Source organism: Tachypleus tridentatus, chromosome 1 (assembly GCF_004210375.1).
Source record: "Tachypleus tridentatus isolate NWPU-2018 chromosome 1, ASM421037v1, whole genome shotgun sequence".
In the NCBI taxonomy this organism is placed as follows: Eukaryota; Metazoa; Arthropoda; class Merostomata; order Xiphosura; family Limulidae; genus Tachypleus; species Tachypleus tridentatus.
The window spans coordinates 27,509,527-27,532,253 of record NC_134825.1 but is presented as its reverse complement, the minus strand read 5'-3'; the positions used below and the strand labels follow the sequence as shown (position 1 = coordinate 27,532,253).

Below are 22,727 nucleotides of genomic sequence, written 5' to 3'. Positions count from 1 at the left end.
AGCCGTGAGGGCGTAAAATGTGACGGTCAATCCCACTATTCGTTGGTAAAAGAGTAGCCCAAGAGTTGGCGGTGGGTGGTGGTGGGAAATTGTGCGAAATTCCAAAACAAACAAACAAAGATATATATATTTAAGATTAATATTTTAATTATGCATCAGGGAACATCGGATTATCGCTTTCCTTTTCACTTTGAAGAACTACACCAAAATGTCTTGTTAAATTAGAACTACGCCTAAAATGTCCTGTTAAATTTTAAATTCGTAGACCTAATTCCTATAGCCATAGCCCCAGTTTCTTGACATTATGACAAAGAAATATTAGCATGATAAAAGTAGTTAAAAACTGCCCCACATGGAATATTCATCAGATAACACTACGGTTTTTCTGTTCCCGAATTTATATATTACACTGTGAACTTTTCAGATTGATAAACTAATAGAAACTTTCCTAAGGTCCACGATGACTCAATGGTTTAGTTAACCTTTGAGTTAAGGTCTCGTATTAATAAATAATTGGACTTGAAAGAGCTTGTCCAAGATTTCGTTTCCTTAAGAGCTGGAAAAGTAAATTGTACGTGAATAATATATAATGTTTTGTTTTAACCTTTTGCCTTATAACAACCTGGCCATGTCGGGTCAATAGTAAAATACACATCTTAAGTCTATTTTTTAATTCACTAGTGTGAAAGCTAGTATCAAGATACATTCTCTTTCAAACTTTTTTTCACATGAAGTCTTTGGGCAGCGGATAGAGCCTTATTCTGAAAATAACACCGATTCTTTCCTTTTCCTAACACTTTAGTTTGGAATACAACGCCTAACTTAGTACAGTAAGAAACGAAAACATCAAATAACAGAAACAGAGTAAACATTCTTATAAATTGTATTCAGTAGCGTGCGAGAAATCAAATATCCGTACCTATTATTAGAAATAAGTACAACAATAACAGCTCTAACGTTTTTTCTCAATATTTGTGCTGTAGATCTTTATTAAAGGGAGTCTTACTTATACAATGTACCTAGGTTTTTTAATATGTACAAGCAAATACTTCAGTTAGCCCTATTTTTTTTTTGAAAACACACCAGAAATTTTATACTTACGAAGAAGACGAAAGAAGTCAGTCTTCGATGGATATTCCAGTTTTTGCTTTCAAACATTTTCTTTGTCATTAAACAATATACCTAGAAAAATAAACCACTTCAGATATAATTTCTAATTAATGTCACTAGAATATTGTAACTAATGTCGCTTTAAAATAAATAGTTTAAAAGATCAAATTAATGGTATAACCGACATCTTTCCTATTATTAATTTGTTTTGGTTCTTTTGCTCTCCATATTTTTGTTGTAAAATATGGATACGTTAAATTTTTCAGAGAATGGAAAATAAACAACGCGTGTGAATCTTAAAACGGCCCGGAATAGCCTAGCGCATAGGGCGTGCGACTTGTAATCCGAGGGTCGCGGGTTCGCGCCCGCGTCGCGCTAAACATGCTCGCCCTCCCAGCCGTGGGGGTGTATAATGTGACGGTCAATCCCACTATTCGTTGGTAAAAGAGTAGCCCAAGAGTTGGCGGTGGGTGGTGATGACTAGCTGCCTTCCCTCTAGTCTTACACTACTAAATTAGGGACGGCTAGCACAGATAGCCCTCGAGTAGCTTTGTGCGAAATTCCCAAACAAACAAACAAAAAGAATCTTAAAATAATAACTAATTACAGGATTCTCTTCACAATATGTATTATTCTGTAACATCCGTAGCTACTACAAAACATGAAATAATGGTCTTATTCATAATAAAACGTGATTTGATGTAATTAAAATCAAAACTCAGTATAAAAAATCTTGTACCATTTATAAACCGTTTCGATCAACAAACAAATACACTAATAATAACATAATACACTAAAACAATAATATTATTACAAGAGCATGATTGTAGGTAATTAAAGTTATGAACCAAGACGTGTTTTCATGAGTTGTTTCTTTCCACAGATGCACTTTTTTGAGGTTTGTTGTCAAAACCAGTAGTAATCTGTTTAGAAGATGTCAGCAATTTTGGGATTATGTCAATATTACGCAGAATGTTAAATTGTCATGTTCATGTCAAAATAATTATATATGAATGCCATTAGTAATTTTTAATTATTTGTCTCAATTGATATTTGTTTTGTTTTTTTTGTATTAGGCCCGGCATGACCAAGCGTGTTAAGGCGTGCGACTCGTAATATGAGGGTCGCGGGTTCGCATCCGGGGGGCGCCAAACATGCTCGCCCTTTCAGCCGTAGGGGCATTATAATGTGACGGTCAATCCCACTATTCGTTGGTAAAAGAGTAGCCTAAGAGTTGGCGGTGGGTGGTGATGACTAGCTGCCTTCCCTCTAGTCTTACACTACTAAATTAGGGATGGCTAGCACAGATAGCCCTCGAGTAGCTTTCTGCGAAATTCAAAAACAAACAAACAAGTTTTTGTATTAACGAAAACCAATGTTTTTTTTTTTCTATGTAATTATCATATAATTAAGGTTTTCACTTCTTTTCCACATACTGTGAGTGAACCGTTAAGTTGTATTTGACTTATGAAAGTTTTAGACACCAGAATAAGCATTAACTAACTTATTAGAATTTTGAGCATATGCTTGGTGTTATGCTGTTTCTTGCTTCTTTGTTCATAAGTTGATAATACAAACTTAAACAAACTGATTGTAGTTTCAGTTTTAAAATAAAATTTGTTATTAAACTATACATTATTATAGAATTTAATGTGAGCTAAAGTCGCTTGACCAGTCATGTGTTCTGTCAACGTCATGGCAGCTAAATGAAAAAAAAAAGTGTGCATTTATTTGTTAACTGTAGTATGGAAGTCAAAGGCCCGGCATGGCCCCTTGGTTAAGGCACTCGATTCGTAATTTGAGGGTCCCGGGTTCGAATCTCCGTCACACAAAACATGCTCGCCCTTTCAGCCGTGGAGGCATTATAACGTAACAGTCAATCCCACTATTCGTTAGTAAAAGAGTATCCCAAGAATTGGCGGTGGGTGGTGATGATTAGTTGCCTTCGCTCTAGTCTTACACTGCTAAATTAGGGACGGCTAGCGCAGATAGTCCTCGTGCAGCTTTGCGCGAAATTTAAAACAAACCAAATCAATTATCGCAATAGTAATTATTTCTAACATAAAATACGGAGAAGTTACTTGACAACGGGAAAATTGCAAGAGTTTTTCTTTACAAGCTATCTTAGGAACTAGATCATTTTTGTTAAGCGCCACTGTCAAGGTCGTTAAGGTTAATATATTGTTTTTAAAACCTCATAACTTTGGTATTAATACTTGAAAGTGCATGGAGCTTTTTCATTTCTTTTTTAATTCGAAATTTTCGGTTCTCTCACCGTAGTCTTCATCGGACAATAATACGTTATACAATACCTTAATAATATACAATAATATACCATACAATACCTTAACTGTGGTGCATGTTTCTGATGTATCAGACAATAAATAATACTTGCACTGTCAGTGTCGGTTTCATTCATTTTATTGTGTGACGTTTCTTTAAGGAATACATTGACAAAGCTTCTTTAACAAACGTTCTTTAATATTTATATTTATTTTTACCTGGCCATGCCGGGCCTATCCTGTAATAAATCTCGCAACAATAGCAATTGAAGTGAAAGTCTTTCTGACAGCTAGTAAATTTCATAACGATAAAGCTTAGGGGCGAAAAATTAAATGTTTTAGAATTATGAAACTCATTAGTTGAGAAATAAAATCTAGTTATAACGTCGAAGTAGACTTGCCTGTGTAATTTAGCATCCTTTTTAAGGTTTAAACTTTATACCACATCACAGGAAATGAATATTTTAATTACAGTCCACCTGAGGAACATGATACGTAAATAGTACCCATTTTGTATTCTTCCTATCCAATATTGTTTGTTTTTGGAATTTCGCGCAAAGCTACTCGAGGGCTATCTGCGCTAGCCGTCCCTAATTTAGCAGTGTAAGACTAGAGGGAAGGCAGCTAGTCATCACCACCCACCGCCAACTCTTGAGCTACTCTTTTACCAACGAAAAGTGGGATTGATCGTTTTATATAACGCCCCCACGGCTGAAAGGGCGAGCATGTTTGGTGCGACCGGGATTTGAACCCGCGACCCTCGGATTACGAGTCGAACGCCTTAATATAATTGGCCATACCGGGCCTGTCCAATATTGACGTCATGCATTCGTTCACAAATTTGTTTGACAGTCGCTGTTTCCAAGAGAACATACATGTTTATCTGGTACGTAGTTGTTGATTGATTCATTATGTTTGCTTATCTTTTTTCCCGTAATTTACACCAAATTGGAATGTATACTTTATAAATAACAGTTAATTTAAACTTCTTAATTATTGGACTCACTGGATATAAAGATCCGACCTCATCTAAGTCGTTTTATCTAGTTATTTGTTGATTCTAGTCAACTGAAACTGTTTTCAGCTGCTTCATAACGGCTGATAGAATGCCTCTGAGTTGTTGTTTTTGTTTTAAAGTAGAAACTTTTATTTCATAGTCCCATCTCTTGACCGATTTGAGATCTAATTACAGCGTGCGACTACTGATGATTCTCTCTTGTTAATTAACTGAGGTATTTAGAGCTTTCAGTTGAATTGAATAACTTTTTTAAACTTATAAATCTGTTTACCTTCCTGAAATATACATTGTTTTTATGTCATTTAACACGTTAATGGTTTATGGGAAGTAGCTTCAGCGCCTTGTTTTTATATCACATTTCTGCTTCAAGAGATACGAATTTATGTAATAACGAAAAGAGGTGACGATCCATTTATAGTTCCACTTAATTGCCTATCGACAGCCAGTTTATTATCTGTTATATTTAGAACATAATTCAAAGTATGCTGTGTTTACTTAAATGTTGAATTAGTTTATAAAACGCAAGAGAGTTTTTATTGTCATATCCAAATGTTATCAGTTTTCTTTTAATATAACCTTTTTTTTTTTAAGGATATAGCCCTCTAGCGATCAGATAATTTACGAGACAATTACAACTGAATAACTAACTAAGTGACCTTGTGAAGGCGTGGACTTAACTGTATAAGCATTTGCTTCCTGGCTTTTGGATAGCATGAATTATGCGTTTTCACCCTGGGCCTGGCATGGCCTAGCGCGTTAAGGCGTGCGCTTCGTAATCTGAGGGTCGCGGGTTCGCGCCCGAGTCGCGCCAAACATGCTCGTCCTCCCAGCCGTGGGGGCGTTATATAAAACGATCAATCCCACTATTCGTTGGCAAAAGAGTAGCCCAAGAGTTGGCGGCGGATGGTGATGACTAGCTGCCTTCCCTCTACTCTTACACTGCTAAATTAGGGACGGCTAGCACAGATAGCCGTCGAGTAGCTTTGTGCGAATTCCAAAAACAAACAAACCGTTTTGATTCTAATATCTCTTTAGCACAAGCTCTCAACAATGACCGTTTTGATTTTAATATCTCTCTAACACAAGCTCTCAGCAATGACCGTTTTGATTCTAATATCTTTCTAACACAAGCTCTCAGCAATGACTGTTTTGATTCTTCTTCTGTCTTTGTTTTTTTCTTTACGTTGACTTTCTAGTGGTAGACATAGAATCAAAGTACGCTGTGCATAAATAATTCGTCAACATAATTATTTTACTGAGCTTGTCCTTGTAATTTGTCAACCGCAAAACTAAATAGTATTAAGGGTAGTGGCATATTTCACTTCACTACGCCTCCTGGTAGCGCAACAGCATGTATGCGGACTTACAACGTTATAAACCGAGTTTCGATACCCACGGTGAGAAGAGCTCAGAGATCCCATTTTGTATCTTTGTGCCTACTTACAAACAAACAAACAAACAAACAATCGGATTTTTCATAATTTCTAATATATATATATATTTTATATCAAACTGTTTGTGAGTCTATGACTTCGTTAGCTATAAGTTTCCTAATAAATAACACATGAGACATACAAAACTTTAATAACTACTAGAGCTCCTTACATATTTTACAAAAAAGTTGTAGTTTCACTAAATGGTCAGTTTTTTTACGAACAAATTGAGCTCAGTACGATGGAATATAGGTTCCCCCAAGAGTGAACGACAAAGTTATAGTGATCTGAAGTTTAATAAATGGAGATGGTTTTGTGACCTGAAGTTTAATAAATGGAAATGGTATAGTGGTCTGAAGTTTAATAAACGGAGATAGTATAGTGATCTGAAGTTTAAAAAATGGAGATGGTATAGTATTCTGAAGTTTAATAAATGGAGATGGTATAGTGGTCTCAAGTTTAATAAACGACAAGGTTATAATGATCTGAAGTTTAATAAACGGAGATGATATAGTATTCTGAAGTTTAATAAATGGAGATGGTATGGTATTCTCACGTTTAATAAACGACAAGGTTATAATGATCTGAAGTTTAATAAACGGAGATGATATACAAATATAAAGTCTTAATTTTTTACGCATCATGAAAAGACTCAAGAAAGAGACCGACAGTGATATATACGTCATATAAAGAAGAATATATAACTTTTGATATTATTTATTTATTTGGTATTATTTCCCTCATAGAAACATTTAATTTTCTAAATCCAGACTTTAGTTTCTGAAATCATCACTCCGTTTTTGCCCCAACATCTCTGATATAATAACCTGATAAATGTTTTTTCAGGAGACGAGTTTAACACACAAATCAAACCTTTCGTTTGTTTTGAATTTCGCGCAAAGCTACACAAGAACTATCTGTGCTAACCGTCCTTAATTTATTAGTGTAAGACCAGAGGGTTTTGTTTTGAAATTTCGCACAAAGCAACTCGAGGGCTATCTGTGCTAGCCGACCCTAATTTAGCAGTGTAAGACCAGAGGGAAGGCAGCTAGTCATCACCACCCACCGCCAACTCTTGGGCTACTCTTTTACCAATGAATAGTAGGATTGATCGTCACATTATAACGCCCCCACGGCTGGGAGGGCGAGCATGTTTTGGCGCGAATCGGGGCGAACCCGCGACCCTCAGATTACGAAGCGCACGCCTTAACGCGTTAGGCCATGCCAGGCCCAAGACTAGAGGGAAGGCAGCTAGTTATCACCACCCTTGTATATATATATATATACATTGGTATTTGTATTGATAAATTCAAATCATAAACTTTAATTTTCTTATATATATGTATATACACGTGTCTATGTAGGTGTAGTTAAGATATATTAAATATAATACTCTATATTTTATGGGTATGTAATGTCCATATCTAAAACTAATTTGCACCATGAAAATGTTTTACAAATCGATTATACAGTTTTAAACTTTATGAACAATGTATTATCACACGATACTTAACTTTTTGTTTGTTTTATTTCTGTTGGTGAGTTTTACACTATTATGTTGCACTACAACATTTTAGATTTTCTCTACTGGAATTTTAAAAAAAATTCTAAGGAGCCTAAAGAAAAGCAGAGTAAAAATTGTAGAGTGAGAACCGTTCCAGTGAGAGTGATGATAGAAACACGAGTGTGGGAGGAGATAATGTTCTGTAACATTGTTCATTCTCATGTTCACTGGATCATTTAATTACGTCGTTAAACTATCTTATGTCCGTAGTAGAAAAAACACAGGGAACGATTATTAAGTGGTAAGAACGCTGTCTTTGTGTCAAGTAATGATATGTCATCTCGGATGACCAACATTATTAGTGGTTTCATGTTTTTCTGCTCCTTTTCCGTCCGTTTTTCATTCATCTTAGTATCACTTTACCTTGACCTTAATTGTCCACTCAGGTTAACTCAGACCGTGTACAGTAATCACGAAATAAAAACTCGTTATATCGGGTTTTACTATCCTCAAATTGCTCAATTTGATCCTTTCCATGAAGCCTCGTGGTGACTGACGTATGAGTTTTCCCACTTTATTACAACTCGCAACTTTTCCAGTAAGTAGTATTAGTTTTTAGAACAGGCGTGGCGTTTCGATCACTGATGCGATCATTAGAAACTACTTGATACGAAATATCATACACCTTCTAAAGAGTAATCTAACTCACTCTAAATGCTGTAAGTTGTAATAAAATATACTTTACCAGTGTGTAAACTCAAAACGAAACTATGAGTTTTCCTACTGTTTATAAAAACAGCAAAACTAAATCATGAAAATTTTATATTACTGCTTAGCTGTTTGCATAGACTTATACGATGTATCTTTAAGGTTGTTTTATATAACGAATGTTCTCTAGAAACAAATTTACGTGATAGATCAGTTACCAATGGTTTAATATACTAAAAAAAACACTTTAGTCAATAGCTTGGTATGTAAATACTTGCCATATTTAATTTCATACATTTACCTTACAAAACCATTTATTCAAACAATGAAAAACCATAAATCCAACAGGCTACCCGAGATTCAGGATATGACTAACTTTTAAACTACATCGGTTGATCAGATCCATTTTGCATTATTCGCACCAAAGATACCAAACGATTACCTGAGTTAGCAATCTCTAATTTTCTGTAATAGTTTAGAGGGAAGACAGCTCATTAAGTCAACAGCATCTATTGCCATTTTCTCTTTATTTTGTTTTTCCGGTAATAGGACGCGAACTTCGAGCCAGAAGTAAGCTTACAAATGACCACGATTAGCCTTACAAAGTTTGATAAGAATTTACAGTTATGATTACTTTTCTCAATAATTATTCGCCGAATCTTGAACATATAATCTTGAAAAGTTCAATAAAATTGATTTTTTTTTCAGTACTAGTTTAATTTCGCTCAGGCTAACATTTGAATTATGTTCTTGTTGAGAAGATTGTTTTTGAATTTCGCGCAAAGCTACACGAGGACTATCTGTTGAGAAGATAAGATCAGTAGTGTGTTCTTATAATTTGAATTGTAGTTTTCTTGCTGTAGAAAATGAGTAAACAAATCATAATTTGTAAATATAATTAAAAGGAAACATTTCGGGATCCAAATATTCTGTTCAACTTTGTCTTTCAATCGTGTAGAGGCCCGGCATGGCCAGGTAGTTAAGGCACTCGACTCGTAATCCGAGGGTCGCGGGTTCGAATCCCTGTCGCACCAAACATGCTCGCCTTTATAGCCGTGGGGGCGTTATAATGTTACAGTTAATCCCACTATTCGTTGGTAAAAAAGTAGCCCAAGAGTTGGCGGTGGGTGGTGATGACTAGCTGCCTTCCCTCTAGTCTTACACCGCTAAATTAGGAACGGCTAGCGCAGATAGCCCATATGTAGCTTTGTGCGAAATTCAAAACAGACCAACTCAATCAGCCGTGTAAAGACAAATATTTTCCGCTTAACGTTAACATGTTTAAACCTAACGTCAAAATAGAGTCAAAGTGATTGAATCTAAAAGAAAATCGACTTCCAGTGCTCATCACTGAGCTGAGAGACGAAAATAATTCAACGTACATAACTAACTTCCGATAGAACGTACACAATCATCACACAACTGTTTTTCATATCTCCAACAACACAAAATAGGAATTATTAAAGAAACTAAGAAACGCAGCCGTGCTATGCAACGTTCTGTCATAAAGTTCGGATTATTTGTGTCCATGATAAGTATTTCAGAATGCAGAATATTTAGCGTCGGTTCTTGGAAAGAAGTTTTTTCCACGATACCCTGGTTGAAAATCAGGTTTCTAGCTTTCCTTCATTCGTATATTTTAAGACCAGGCACCTCCGTGCATATACGTTCACCGAATGCTAGTCTCAGTTCATATACATATACAATAATTATTTAAATTTTACAAAAGCCACCACGTTCCCTATTCATTTGCTCCATTAATTTGGTGGTCCTTACTTCTAAAATTGCGTGGGTAATTGTTTGAAATTATCACTTGAAGCTATGTTGTATGTATTTTATCGCATTAAGTCATTATTTGTTACTTTTAGTCTTAGAGGTGCTACATAAACATCTCTTAATGATCCTGGTCCGGCATGGCCAAGCGTGTTAAGGCGTGCGACTCGTAATCTGAGGGTCGCGGGTTCGCATCCCCGTCGCGCCAAACATGCTCGCCGTGGGGGCGTTATAAAGTGACAGTCAATCCCACTATTCGTTGGTAAAAGAGTAGCCAAAACAAACAAACTTAACGATCCATAAATATACTGTTATTGTTTCAGTAACTTTTCGCTCAGTACTGTTGCTATAATTTCAGTTACTCTTTGAACATTATTAACAATAAATATATTAATATTTAATAATATTAATTATACTTCTTTTTGTCGTTCATTGTCGTTAGTTTTCCGTAAGGACCCGTAAATAACATGAAATAAATAATAATGTACGTTGAACTAGTTTCCTCAAGTTTAACATAAAGCTGAAATGAACTTTATACAAAGCGTGTTTATGAACCAATAAATATGCTTCACTATTTACACCGTATATTATAGTTAGCACAGTACTATGTTAACTTTGTATGTTACCCTTACTGACTTGATAGTCCTAGAACGTAGTTGATAATCATCTAGTCAGAGTCATGGCTAATTGCCCAGACAGAGATTTACGAACGAATAACTGGGTGCAAGAACGTACGTTTGATTCATATGTAAAAAGCAAACTTTTCATGCACTATAGCTAATAGCTATGTTTTGGTTGGGTAATCAGACATATAAGGCAGAATGCTAGAGATTTCAGTAGCTGTCGAAATAGGGGTTTACCTGCGCTTTGATCTTTCTGTCATTTCTGATAAGTAATCATACACAACAAAGTCAAGAATTTAAAGAATCATTTGATGAAATAATTCATTTTTGATATTTTCTATTTTTATTTAAGCATTGTAACAACGTTAATATACAAACAACAGATAAACATAAATTACTTTGAGGTCCATTTTAACATAATCTCTTATCATTTTCTTATATTATATGATGAAAAAGTTATAAAAGTACGTAATAAGAGCAGACAATTATTTCAACAAGACTGTCAACACTTCTGAGTGAATAAAAATACAATATTTTGGTGCAATAGCACATGTACAAAAATTAAAAGGTCCATTTCTATTATATGTGTTTATGAATCTAAACCTTTACTGTTAGAACTACAAAGAGTACCAACTTATAGTCATAAAATGTAGGTACCATAAGACAAAGAGCTCAGGGATTTTATTTAAAACAGTAATTCACTGTTGCCAGCAGTTTTTTGTAGTACATGACATATAAAATTAATCTCTGAGAAGAACCCTATTCGATTGCAACGGAACCGCTTTCGGACATATTTAGCCGCGGCATAGTGGTTCGTTAAATGATTCTGTGTTTTATATTTTTCTTTAAGTACAAACATTTTGCTCATATCTCCATCTTTTGACCGATTTAAGATCTAATTACAGATGTAGTTACTAAGGATTGTTGTTTAATACAAAAATGAATGATTTAAAGGACAGACACAAACCTCTTACTACACTTGTAATTGCTTTGCAAGATGAATGGAATGAATTACGTTAAATGTGGCTCAAAAATTAGCGGAAGTATTTAGAAAAGAGAATAGACCTTGAGTAACGAATGGCTTACTCTCCATTAAAATTGGGTCCTAGTGATGAAATCAAGAACTTCTTTTTTCAAAGTGTGTTTTAACTGTTATAACATATAATTTAGAAAAGTATTAACTCAAAAATCTGTGGTTGGCTCCTTCAATAAAATATTAGTACTCATACGTCATCACTTGGACATTCTGAGTAGAAAACAATGACTTTTAATAAATCAGTTATGTTAACAATATCTCATTTATCTTTATCTCTTTTCTGAGCTCCTGATTGTGGTGTTTTAAATAATTACATATTAATTATACATTTCTTGAAACTTATTTGCAGAATATCGTTTGTGTGAAGAATAAACAATGTAATGATATTAGCGTACATGAGAATATTGTATGAAATATAATTTCATGAGATAAAATTCATTGAAGAATGAGTTTGTGAAAGAACTTACAAAAGAATGCATTTGGAAAATGTGTGATCTATATATATTTATATATATATTTATATGTAAACACATATTGCATAAAATCCTGTCAAGTAAGCATATATCATTTGAATTAGTTAAATAATGTTCAAGTGTTAACTTACAATTTATCTTACTGGATTTTCTTCTGAATAGTGTAATAGCAAGGCCAGAACAGTCTTTCTGTAATAGCAAGGCCAGAACAGTTTTCTGTAATAGCAAGGCCAGAACAGTCTTTCTGTAATAGCAAGGCCAGAACAGTTTTTCTGTAATAGCAAGGCCAGAACAGTTTTTCTGTAATAGCAAGGCCAGAACAGTCTTTCTGTAGTGCCACTGTATGTTTAAAGATGATAAGCTGGAGATGATGGTGATATTGCTATTAAGAATACTTATTGAAAACCAGTTTCTAGTTGTTTGGGATCGAAATCCTAAAGACGAACCTGATACCACTGAAAAGACTCAATTAATATTGCAAGTTTCCCTCAGAACAGGCTGGAAACATGACGTGTATGTCAAAACTTATATGTTAAGATAACTTTTAAATCAAACTGTAAGCGTATCAGAGCACAGAGAACAGAACGGTAGTAGGACCACTTCTTTAGTTCTCTATGAATGTCAAGTAAAACCTGGGCTTTTTATTACACATAGAGATGATAGTTCTATTCAAGCATTAGGAAATTATTAGATACATTTTGTTTTGTTCCTATTTCTAGTTAATAAAAATTGTAAAGATATGTCTAATTCTCCATTCGCGTGTTAAAATCACTGATTTGCAATGACGAACTAATGTTTTTCTAGTACTTTAGTTTTAAATTCGTATAATGTTATCAATGTTACTGTAAAGTCCAATAAGATCAAAGAATACTTGTGTTATAAACTAAAGATATAAAATGTTAATGTAATAAATAAATATATTTCGTAAAATTAAAGTATAACAATAAATTATACTAAAATTATTACTCAGATGTTTGTAAGATATCACTGAGAAAGCAATGTTTTATTTTATTTTCAAATAACTAATAACTAAATTAAAACTGCTTCATATTATCTTTATTTGTTTAACCATACAACCTCTAATAACGTACTAAGCATTAGAAGCAAAATTCCAGCTTACCTGTAAACTTATCCTGCTATGCAGTAAAAGCAACACCACGACGCTTCTCTCTTCGGTACAGTAGTTGTTATTCGGATTGTCTTCGGTAATGTGCGTGCGAGACTTATCTTACTAGATTTCTGGTCTTTATTGCTTTTGGTTAATTCTGTGGTGTAAGATCGGACTATGGTTCATTAATGTCCTGTCCTTAGACTTCTCGAACGAAATATAAAAGCAACTTTTATTGTTTATAATCGATAAAAAGACCAACTTTGGCAGTTTAATTGGCTAAAGGTACTCTTATTTTTAAGTCTGTTGCCATGTTTTACTGTGAAAGTAGCCAGGCGAGTAAAGCTAAACTTGTGTTTGTAAGAGATGAAGACAAGCAGGTGAATGAAACCTACAGACAATTGCCTTTGTTTTTGGTGAACGTATTTGGGCCTGGACAGGGCTTGGTAGCGAATGGCTAGTTATTTGCTATAGGGCGGGAATCTGAGTGGCACGTGGAACTGGAGGAGGGAATTTTAGCTGAGAGATCTCACGCTTGAATGGTTGCCATGGTGAATTGCTTCACTGCGCCTAATGACGTTACAAAAATGTGAACCCTAAATAATACCCCTTAATCAAATGTAGAAGTCTCTACAAACGCGACTCAACTCATTTTCTACTTCTTATTAGTTCAGTTACATTTGAAAAATTTTGCTCAAAGAACATAATTAGTGTAATATTAAACTGAGTTACTTTCATATGTGAGTATTGAAGTAGGTTACATTAAATACTGAGTAGTTATATGAAAGAGAAGCTTAGTTACACAATTGGTTCACGTCATATGTGTGTATGTGTGTACCTTGTCGTTTACAAATAATATAATTTATAAATATATATATTTATATTTCTAAGTAATTTGTCCTCCTATAGACTTCAATCTGTTTGCTTGTTGTTAAGCACAAAGCTACACAATGAGCTACCTGTATTCTGTCCACCATGGGGATAGAAACCCGGTTTCTATCGTTGTACGTCCTCAGACATACTGCTATATCCCCGTGGAGGTTTAAACTTCATTGAAAAATCTTTAACTTCCTTGAACATTAATTAGTCTTAATTCAATATAATTATACCATGAGGTAAAAGATAAATATATTGAAATATTTTATTGAATTCAAACATTTTAACCACTTCCTTATGAACCGTGAAGCACTGCGCTAAAAAAAATATAAATGCAGCTCTCCATTTTAAACGTATATTTTAAGAATACGTACTAATAATTAAGTTTCATTCATCACCTCTATTAGCGTTATACAGTTAAATACAATTAAGATAAACACTTTATCTGGCTTTGATGGAAAATCCTCTGAAAGATTTGACCAATAACTATAGCGGTTGAGTACGATATATTAAAATGATTTCCGAACTTCACGACGTCGCTGTTATCTCTGTCGTCACATCCGGTCATGACGACCGTACTACTTATTATGTCTTGCATTGTAGTTTCTATTGCAAAATACACAGTCTTAAGGCTGTCATGTCCCTAACATATGTCCTCCCTATTTGTTCTGTATATTCCAACAAGTTTCCGAGAGCGACGGTTTTCCTGCATCAGTTTGAACAATTCGATTGCATTGGTATCTGTAGGTCTTGTGAAAAGCGACTTGTTCGTGGATTTTTACTTTTTACAAGACAATGAGTTTTGCTTACGACGGCTGTTAGACAGGTTGTTATAGGTGTATTTCTCGGTGGTCCTGGTGTCTCAAATTGATACATGTTCATTTGCTTTTCAGTGTCATTAAGTAAAAGGGATAACTTCAAAATTCTAAGCCCTCGACCTGAGCACATCTTTACAATTTGAGTGTTTGCTCTTACACACTTTGCTCGCATTTATATCGCATCAAATTACCTACAAAACACTAAACAATTTCAAATGTGGTTCTGATACATGCTGTTGCTTCGCTACTTTATATCTCTTGTAATAAGACTAGCTAACTTACTTATTTGAAATCTTTCATATATATTTGTACGCAGTTCTGTGTATTTCTTAGCACTTTAGTTTTAAATTGTTCAAACTAAAAAACAAACACTGAGGTGATTCCCCCAGCTAAAAAGCTCGTGATCGCCAGAGGTGATATAAAATGGGTACAAATAAGTTTCTTTAGCATACACAAATCACCAATGAAATCTTAACAACGTCTGCGGTATTGCAGGGTTTAACTTTACACTGTGAGCAACATTGGATGAGTTCATATATCACGTAAACCTACTGAAGATAGTACGTGATACGAACAAGCACAACCAACCGAAGTCTGCACGCTCCATTTTATTTGTCTACACTTTACTCGATAGTAGGTATTACACTTTTTTGCCATAAATACGACCCCATATAAAATAGCGGGGAATAACCTAGACATAAACGCTTTTCTTAAAAGATAAGCGTTAACAAATAATAATACTGCGATTATGTTTTTAAATGTATCTGTTCGTCTAAGCCCTATGATTCCTGTCGGTTTTTTGGGAGGTAGCTATTTTATTTGTATATTCTAAGTTAAGCCCCGTTTTCGTAAACTAGACATTGAGAATTATATAAATGTTCACACACTATAATTAAATTATTAGTTCAACTTTGTTAGCGCTACTTCACAAAAATCAACATTAACATTATATAAACAAGAACATATACCCAGCCGACAATAAGCGTCCATTTTTTTTTCCATTTGCTTTTGTCGGTGCAGGTCAGTGACAGGACATGCATCATGATTTTTTTCGCGTATTAGTTCGGGAGAAGGACGATATAAAGAAGGTTAGTTAAAGTTGCCAGGTAATACGTAAAAAAATATATACCTGTTGATTTCCCTTTCGGCTTTATTCGTTTTTATTTCCAGGTGTGAACCAATAGAAGGAAATTTTAGGAATCACGTCATATTGTACACTGGTGAAACTTGTATATTCTTCCTCTGTAGAATACGTATATATATATATATATTATAACATGTGAAAGAGGAAAGAAGTAAGCTGTAGGTTTGAAACGATAAACTCAGGATTTGTTAGGAAGATTCAAAGTGTTGTTACATATGACACAAATAAAAAAAAATATAAAAATTGAGCCAGAGGCACAGCAGTCAACTGGTGTGAATCCAACCAGATACCAAAGAATCTCAATCTACACAATACTATGTAGTTAGTTATCAATACACTTTTTTAAGGGTTTTTTTCAACACTATCCGAACTTATAAAACTGGAATGCGTTTTTTGAATTACAAAGGACACATCTCGAGTTATGGTTACACTGAGACGTGAAACTGAGGTTTCTTATGTAACTTCAAGCTTGCATCTTTACGCAAGCAGTTCACTCTGGCTACTCGACGGTAAAAATGCTTCACAGAAAATCTATATCTGTACAGGCTAACTCTGTATCTGTACAGACTAACTCTATATCTGTACAAGCTAACTCTGTATCTGTACAGGCTAACTCTATATCTGTACAGGCTAACTCTGTATTTGGAATAAAATTAGGTTTACTCTTTTATTGCTTAACCCGATAACCAATGTAAAATACAAAAGAAAACACGCTATTTAAAATTATTGTTCCCAATGATATTATGTATGAATTAGGGTTATGAGCCCTGATGGTTGTATCTCATTCAAAATGTGTTAAGTATTTGTTCCGATTGGTGCTGTTTTCATGCAACAATTGTGTCCCACGGTGGGAAAGCAGAAAGATTACGAAATTACAGCGCAAAAATCTGGGGATATATTCCCTGTGGTTGATACAGATAGTCCAATACGATTTGCTGAAAACAAACAATATACACGTATATGATTTTGTAACTATTTCACGTAGCGACAAACACATAAGGTTATATCGCATATAAAGTTTCCATTTTTGTTTTTCAAATAGATGTTGTTTTCATGTACGTTGTGTGATGAGCCGTGATAAATATAGCTGGTAGTTTTAGTTTAGTAGTTTAAGAAATGTACTTTATGGTCTAATGACAAGAAATGCATGATGTATCTGCTTTGAAAATTTTAGAACAAAAATGTCTTAACGAAAACCAATTTAATTGCAATAATAATATTCATTAAATTATTTTTATAACATTTGAAACAATCTAATTGATGGCGTAGTTTTGACAAATATAATATAACAGTGACAGTTATCTAAAAAGTTTTGTTTGTTTTTAGTTAAACACAAAGCTATCAATGCGTTGCCACCACGGATGTTGAAACGTTATAAATCCACATACTTAACTCTCTCCCACTAGGGGGATATCTACACGATGGATATCTGCGCTAGCTTATTTGTTTGTTTGTTTTTGAATTTTACACAAAGCTACTCGAGGGCTATCTGTGCTAGCCGTCCCTAATTTAGTAGTGTAAAACAAGAGGGAAGGCAGCTAGTCATCACCACCCACCGCCAACTCTTGGGCTACTCTTTTACCAACGAATAGTGGGATGCGAAACCCGCGACCCTCAGATTACGAGTCGCACGCCTTAACACGCTTGGCCATGCCGGGCCGCTCTGCGCTAGCCGTCCCTAATTTAGCAGTCTAAGACTAGAGGGAAGGTAGCTTGTCGTCACCACTAGCTCTTGGATTACTATTTCACCAACTAATCGTGGGATTAACCGTTACATTATAAAGCCCTAAAAGATAAGAGGATAAACATTTTTAGTAGGAGAAGGATTCGAACCCACGACTATCAGACTGCGAGTTGCACATTCTGGCCATGTGGCCATGAGTTAGCTGCTGTGTAAAGTTTAACCCAAAAGTTGAACCGTTTAAATAAAAAAAAGTAAAAAATGTTTAGGAAGTTAACCTGTTTAATATGAAACAGCCCAAAAGTGTATCTATGAAACATTTTTTGGGGAAGAATCAATATTGGAACAATTTAAATTAAAATATAAATTTGTGTATGAAACCAAATAGTAAAATAACTCTGTTACTATAGATATACACTTAAATTTATGTCTAAAGCTCTTACAGTATTTTAATGTAGTCTTCATCACTTGAGTAAAAGCAAACACTCACAAAACAGAAGGCAGGAGGTCTGAAACAAATATTACAAAAAATCGTAGCCTAACGTTCAGAAATTACATGTATATATATAAGTATACGAAGTAGTGTCTTGAATCCTTATATATCTATATGTACAGTAATAGTTGGAAAGTACATACTTCGTTCACTATGTAAAACTAACGAATTGAAATTACAAACAGAATGAATTAGAACATCACAGAGAAACAATTATTATTATTATGCCTCTCGATTCCATGAAGGAACATAGGGCCGCAATCGCTTGCAGATTCATTAACAGGCTGGTTTTTTAAGTGAGTAGATTGTTAGCCCACTGCACAACCCCCAACCAGAAGGAGAAACCTTAGCTGTCCCTAATTTTGCAGTGCAAGACTAAAGGGAAGGCAGCTAGTCATCACCACCCACCGCCAACTCTTGGGCTACTCTTTTACCAACGAATAGTGGGATTGAGCGTCACATTATAACGCCCCCACGGCTGAAAGGGCGAGCATGTTTAGCGCGACCGGGATGCGAACCCGCGACCCTCGGGATTACGAGTCGCACGCCTTAACACGCTTAGCCATGCCGGACCATAGAGAAACAATGACGTGGAATAATAAGTACACTCTAAAGGACGTACAATAGCGTTAGGATTTTAAATCTGGAACAAGTTGGTTTGCATTTCCTTATCAAATAGCTGAGATTTCATTATTTCGACAGATCCCATATCTTTTATTTTTTTAGAATGTGAATGTGTCACTGAAAAAATGTATACTGTCTGTAATTCAAATACATAACGCCCACATTCTTATATCTAAGAATAGCATTATACATTCCAAAATATTTATGCTGCAAAATAGGGTTCACACACTACAGCTATGACTGAGCATGCGATCATATTTTGATAATAGTCTATTTATAGGAGTTTCCGCAAGAGTGCGCGAGTTATTAGGTACGTAGTGAATTACTATAATAACTACTTTTAATACCTCGGGTTGTGAAACCAAATTGGAACTAAAGAGAGGGTTGTAGACCTAAAAAAATATTAAATTCTATAAAATAATAGTTTTAAAAAAGTCAGTAACATATGTTTCTATTTGTTAAAGTCTCGTCACTGAAAACTGAAAGGTAAATCTGTTTGAACTTTAGGAAGGTTATTTGTTAACGTAAGCACTCGAGCGAGAAAAATGAGGAACTATCTCCTCAAGCGGCAAAATAGCTCTACATTTGATTGGTGAGTACATACGTAGCTATATGGCTTTTATATAAATCATTTGTCGAAATACTTCTGTCGCTAAGGGTAATATGACGACTGAATTAATTAGCGTGTCAATGGTAATTTCGTCTGTACTTTCCTTTTCTATGTTCAGTGAGGAAACACTCTTAATGCATATCTTTAAAATGCTCTTGTTTATTGATGTTAAAATATGCAACTCGTATTCAAATGATTGTTCTGTAAATATGCGATTATATTAGACATTTATAAATAAAGAAACCGGTGGAAATTTAAGATCAAAGGATTCTTTTGGTGAAAAAAAAGACCAGAACTGAAATGATCACGTAATGTGCACACTGTAATGTAGACCTGCTGGTCAAAGTTCATGTCCTTTTATCGCGCTTCCAATCTAGGAGACGTGAGTGCATTATAAGAGTAAAAGTCAAATCCCTCTGTTCGATTGAGTATTCCAAGAGTTGGAATGAGTACCGTTAATTAACTACTTCATGATGACGAGAAAACCATGTGAAGTAAAAAACACAGTGTTCTACATATAGCTGGTATGAGTATTAAAACTTTAATTAAAATAAAGTACAGAACTCTTAGTTAACCTGAAGATGGCTTAAGAAAGTCGAAACGTTATTCTATACTGTATTTTAATTAAAGTTTCAATACCCATACCAGCCATATTTAGAATACGTAATTGACTGTTTATGTTGCTTTGCTCCAATATCCGAAATATGCAAACGAAAACATAGAGTAAGCTTTTTTTTTATTCTATGTTAGTTCTGGAAATTACTAAATCTTGAAGGTCAAGGATTGGAAGCTTAATTCACGATTTAAATTATTTTGTTTTCCTTTTACGACCTGATTAACTCAAAAAGTGAAAACATCGATGTGTTGACGATAATTATTTCCTTTACTAGGGAACAAAAGTGAAACAAGAGGAAATAATAAATCGTCGTGCCAGTTGAAATTCTTTTAGGTAGGTTTAGAGTAAACTAAGCTATAAGATTTTGGGCTTGATCAAATAAGCCAATCAACAGGGTTTGGTCGCCTGAGTCCAAAACTGCAGTTAGATCTCAAATGGGTCTAGAGATGACTGAGTTATGAGCTAAAAATTTGTATTTGAGAAAAACAAAACAAAAACTCAGAGCCATTCTATGAGTCGCTATGCCGCTATTAAAAGTAACTGTTAAACTACATTTTTAATAGACTTCATAAACAATGAAATACGTATAGTAAACTCTGTATAGGTCTTTAATACAAAGGCCTAATGGCCAAGTTGTTTGTTTTCTATTTTTCCTATTACAGTTTAACAACTGTAGTTAGCGATATTCATTGATTACAGTTGCGATGATTCACAAAAGAACAGTAGCAGCTGCTAACTGTGAAAACAGTTCATGAAATAGTTTTTTGTGTGTATAATACTATTTGGAGCTTAAAAATAAACCTTTCAACTATAATGAAAATTAATTTCCTTGTAAAAGGGTTGAGTAAAAAAGAAAACTAAAACAATTTCTTTCTCTTACTTCTAAAACTACAAGGGGTTTCTCGTGCTAAGTACTTATTTGTAAAACGTATTATAATGATAAAAAGTGCAATTAAAATAATTACCAAACACATTTAAAAAAACATTGTGATGAATGAAGCATTTTTAACACTCTCAAACACGAAAAAAAAAAAAACACGAGTGCGAGTGTTTATACATTACAGGTCAGTGACCTTTGTGTGAATGCAAGGGTGAAAGATAATGACAGACAGGCTGTAGTTGATCAGTATAAGTTATCATGGAGATTGAAACTCCCAGAAGAAGGTGGCCATAGCAATAGAAGTTGGGTGACTAAACGTTCTTTAAAAGTACTTAGTTTAGTGTCAATATGCCGTCCAGTAAATGCGATAAAACTCAGTATTGTGGTCATACTAAAAGATGCACACTCATGAATATGTTTATGTCAATAAATAAAGTAAACCTAAGGTGGATCAAAGTTGACTTGCCGTGACTGTAGGTTAATAATAAACCGCTCAGATTAACAAGAATGAAATTTCTTTATATTCTAAACTTCATAAAACACTTATTAGCATGTAGCAGTGTAACAACACGCAAGTTCACCTTATATATTGTTTCAAGTTGCCGTCATCTTCCCATTATGTTTTTGTTTATTTTTCGATGAAACTCCGTCGACAAAATGAGAGGATTTCATTTATAACGTTATGAAGAGATTTATTTGTCTTTAATTCTTTATATAACTTATTTAACTACCAAGTTATAATCAAGGTAAAGTTCGTACAGATATTTGATTTTAAAATGGACGTACTTCTTACTTCTAATACTAAATTGAAGAAAATCCGCTTTTATATATACACACACACACACAAACATTGTCGATACTTAATAAAAAAAACCAGTGGCTTAGCGTATGTCTGCAGATTTACAACGCTAAAAACCGGGTTTCGATACCCGTGATGGGCAGAGTACAGATAGCCCATTGTGTAGCTTTGTGCTTAATTCAAAACAACTTCTTAATGAAAAACAATAAGTATTTTGATATAGCTCTGTTATGTAACTAAATGTGTTAGAACATTGCTCATAAAGATCACATATGTAACTAATGAAATTAGAACATTGTTTAGTCAATCATACAAACATCAGATTCTTAATAATTTTAGCTTATATTGAATGGATTATCTAGAGATGAGTAGTAACTTCCAAAGTTAACAGAATATTTTTAGGTGGACCAACACACTACTGTCTGTCACGTTATAGATACGAAAAGAAAGCTTAGAATTTTACCAGAACTTACGTACCACAATTTGAAAGGTTTAAATGTAATAATCTAAGAACTATATGCCTTAAAACTATGAAGAAAACAAGATATAAAAGCTGAATGTTTTCGTTTTCTGAATCAGAATTCATCACAACAATTTATGTACTAGCAACGGATACATAGATTGAAGACAGTTCATAAAACACAAACGTTTTATTTATAAATTTGAACGTTTCAGATTTCAATCTTCAGCGAAATCTCAAAATCATCATACAGAAATGATTATCAATAGAATTATAATATATTAACATAATCATTAATTTATTAGTTATTATGAGAAGACGTACACAGATGGATAAAACAACGATTATATATATATATATTAAATAACAGTTGAGTTTAAGTGTGAAATTTTAAAACAATTTTAAATCCAAAGAGCTTGAAATTTATATATTTACGTGAACTGAGTTTATAGTATTGAGTAACACAATATTCGAGACTGGGTAAGGTCTGTGTGCATCTTATATGCCCTAAATTTCTCTTTAGAATATTGTAATAGACTAGGAGCAGGAAAAAAAAATAAAATTAGACTTGCCTAGCCTGACAACAAGGAAGACAATTCTCTTACAAGCCATTCTTAATCTTAATGGAAGATCTTAATATCTCTTCTTTCAGCTTAGT

General features: G+C 34.2%; 1 protein-coding gene across 1 annotated transcript in view; it reads right to left on the bottom strand.

The window, feature by feature from the left end:
* The window catches only part of LOC143244887 (uncharacterized), a 39,082-nt gene extending 25,626 nt beyond the window's left edge, over positions 1–13,456 (bottom strand). The window contains exons 1-2 of the mRNA XM_076490365.1: positions 13,081–13,456; positions 1,102–1,182 (exon numbers count right to left, since the gene is read on the bottom strand). Coding sequence (XP_076346480.1) covers positions 1,102–1,170 — 69 coding nt within the window. The 5' untranslated portion in view covers positions 1,171–1,182; positions 13,081–13,456. The remainder of the gene's footprint in view (positions 1–1,101; positions 1,183–13,080) is intronic.
* Between the last annotated feature and the right edge of the window lie 9,271 nt (positions 13,457–22,727).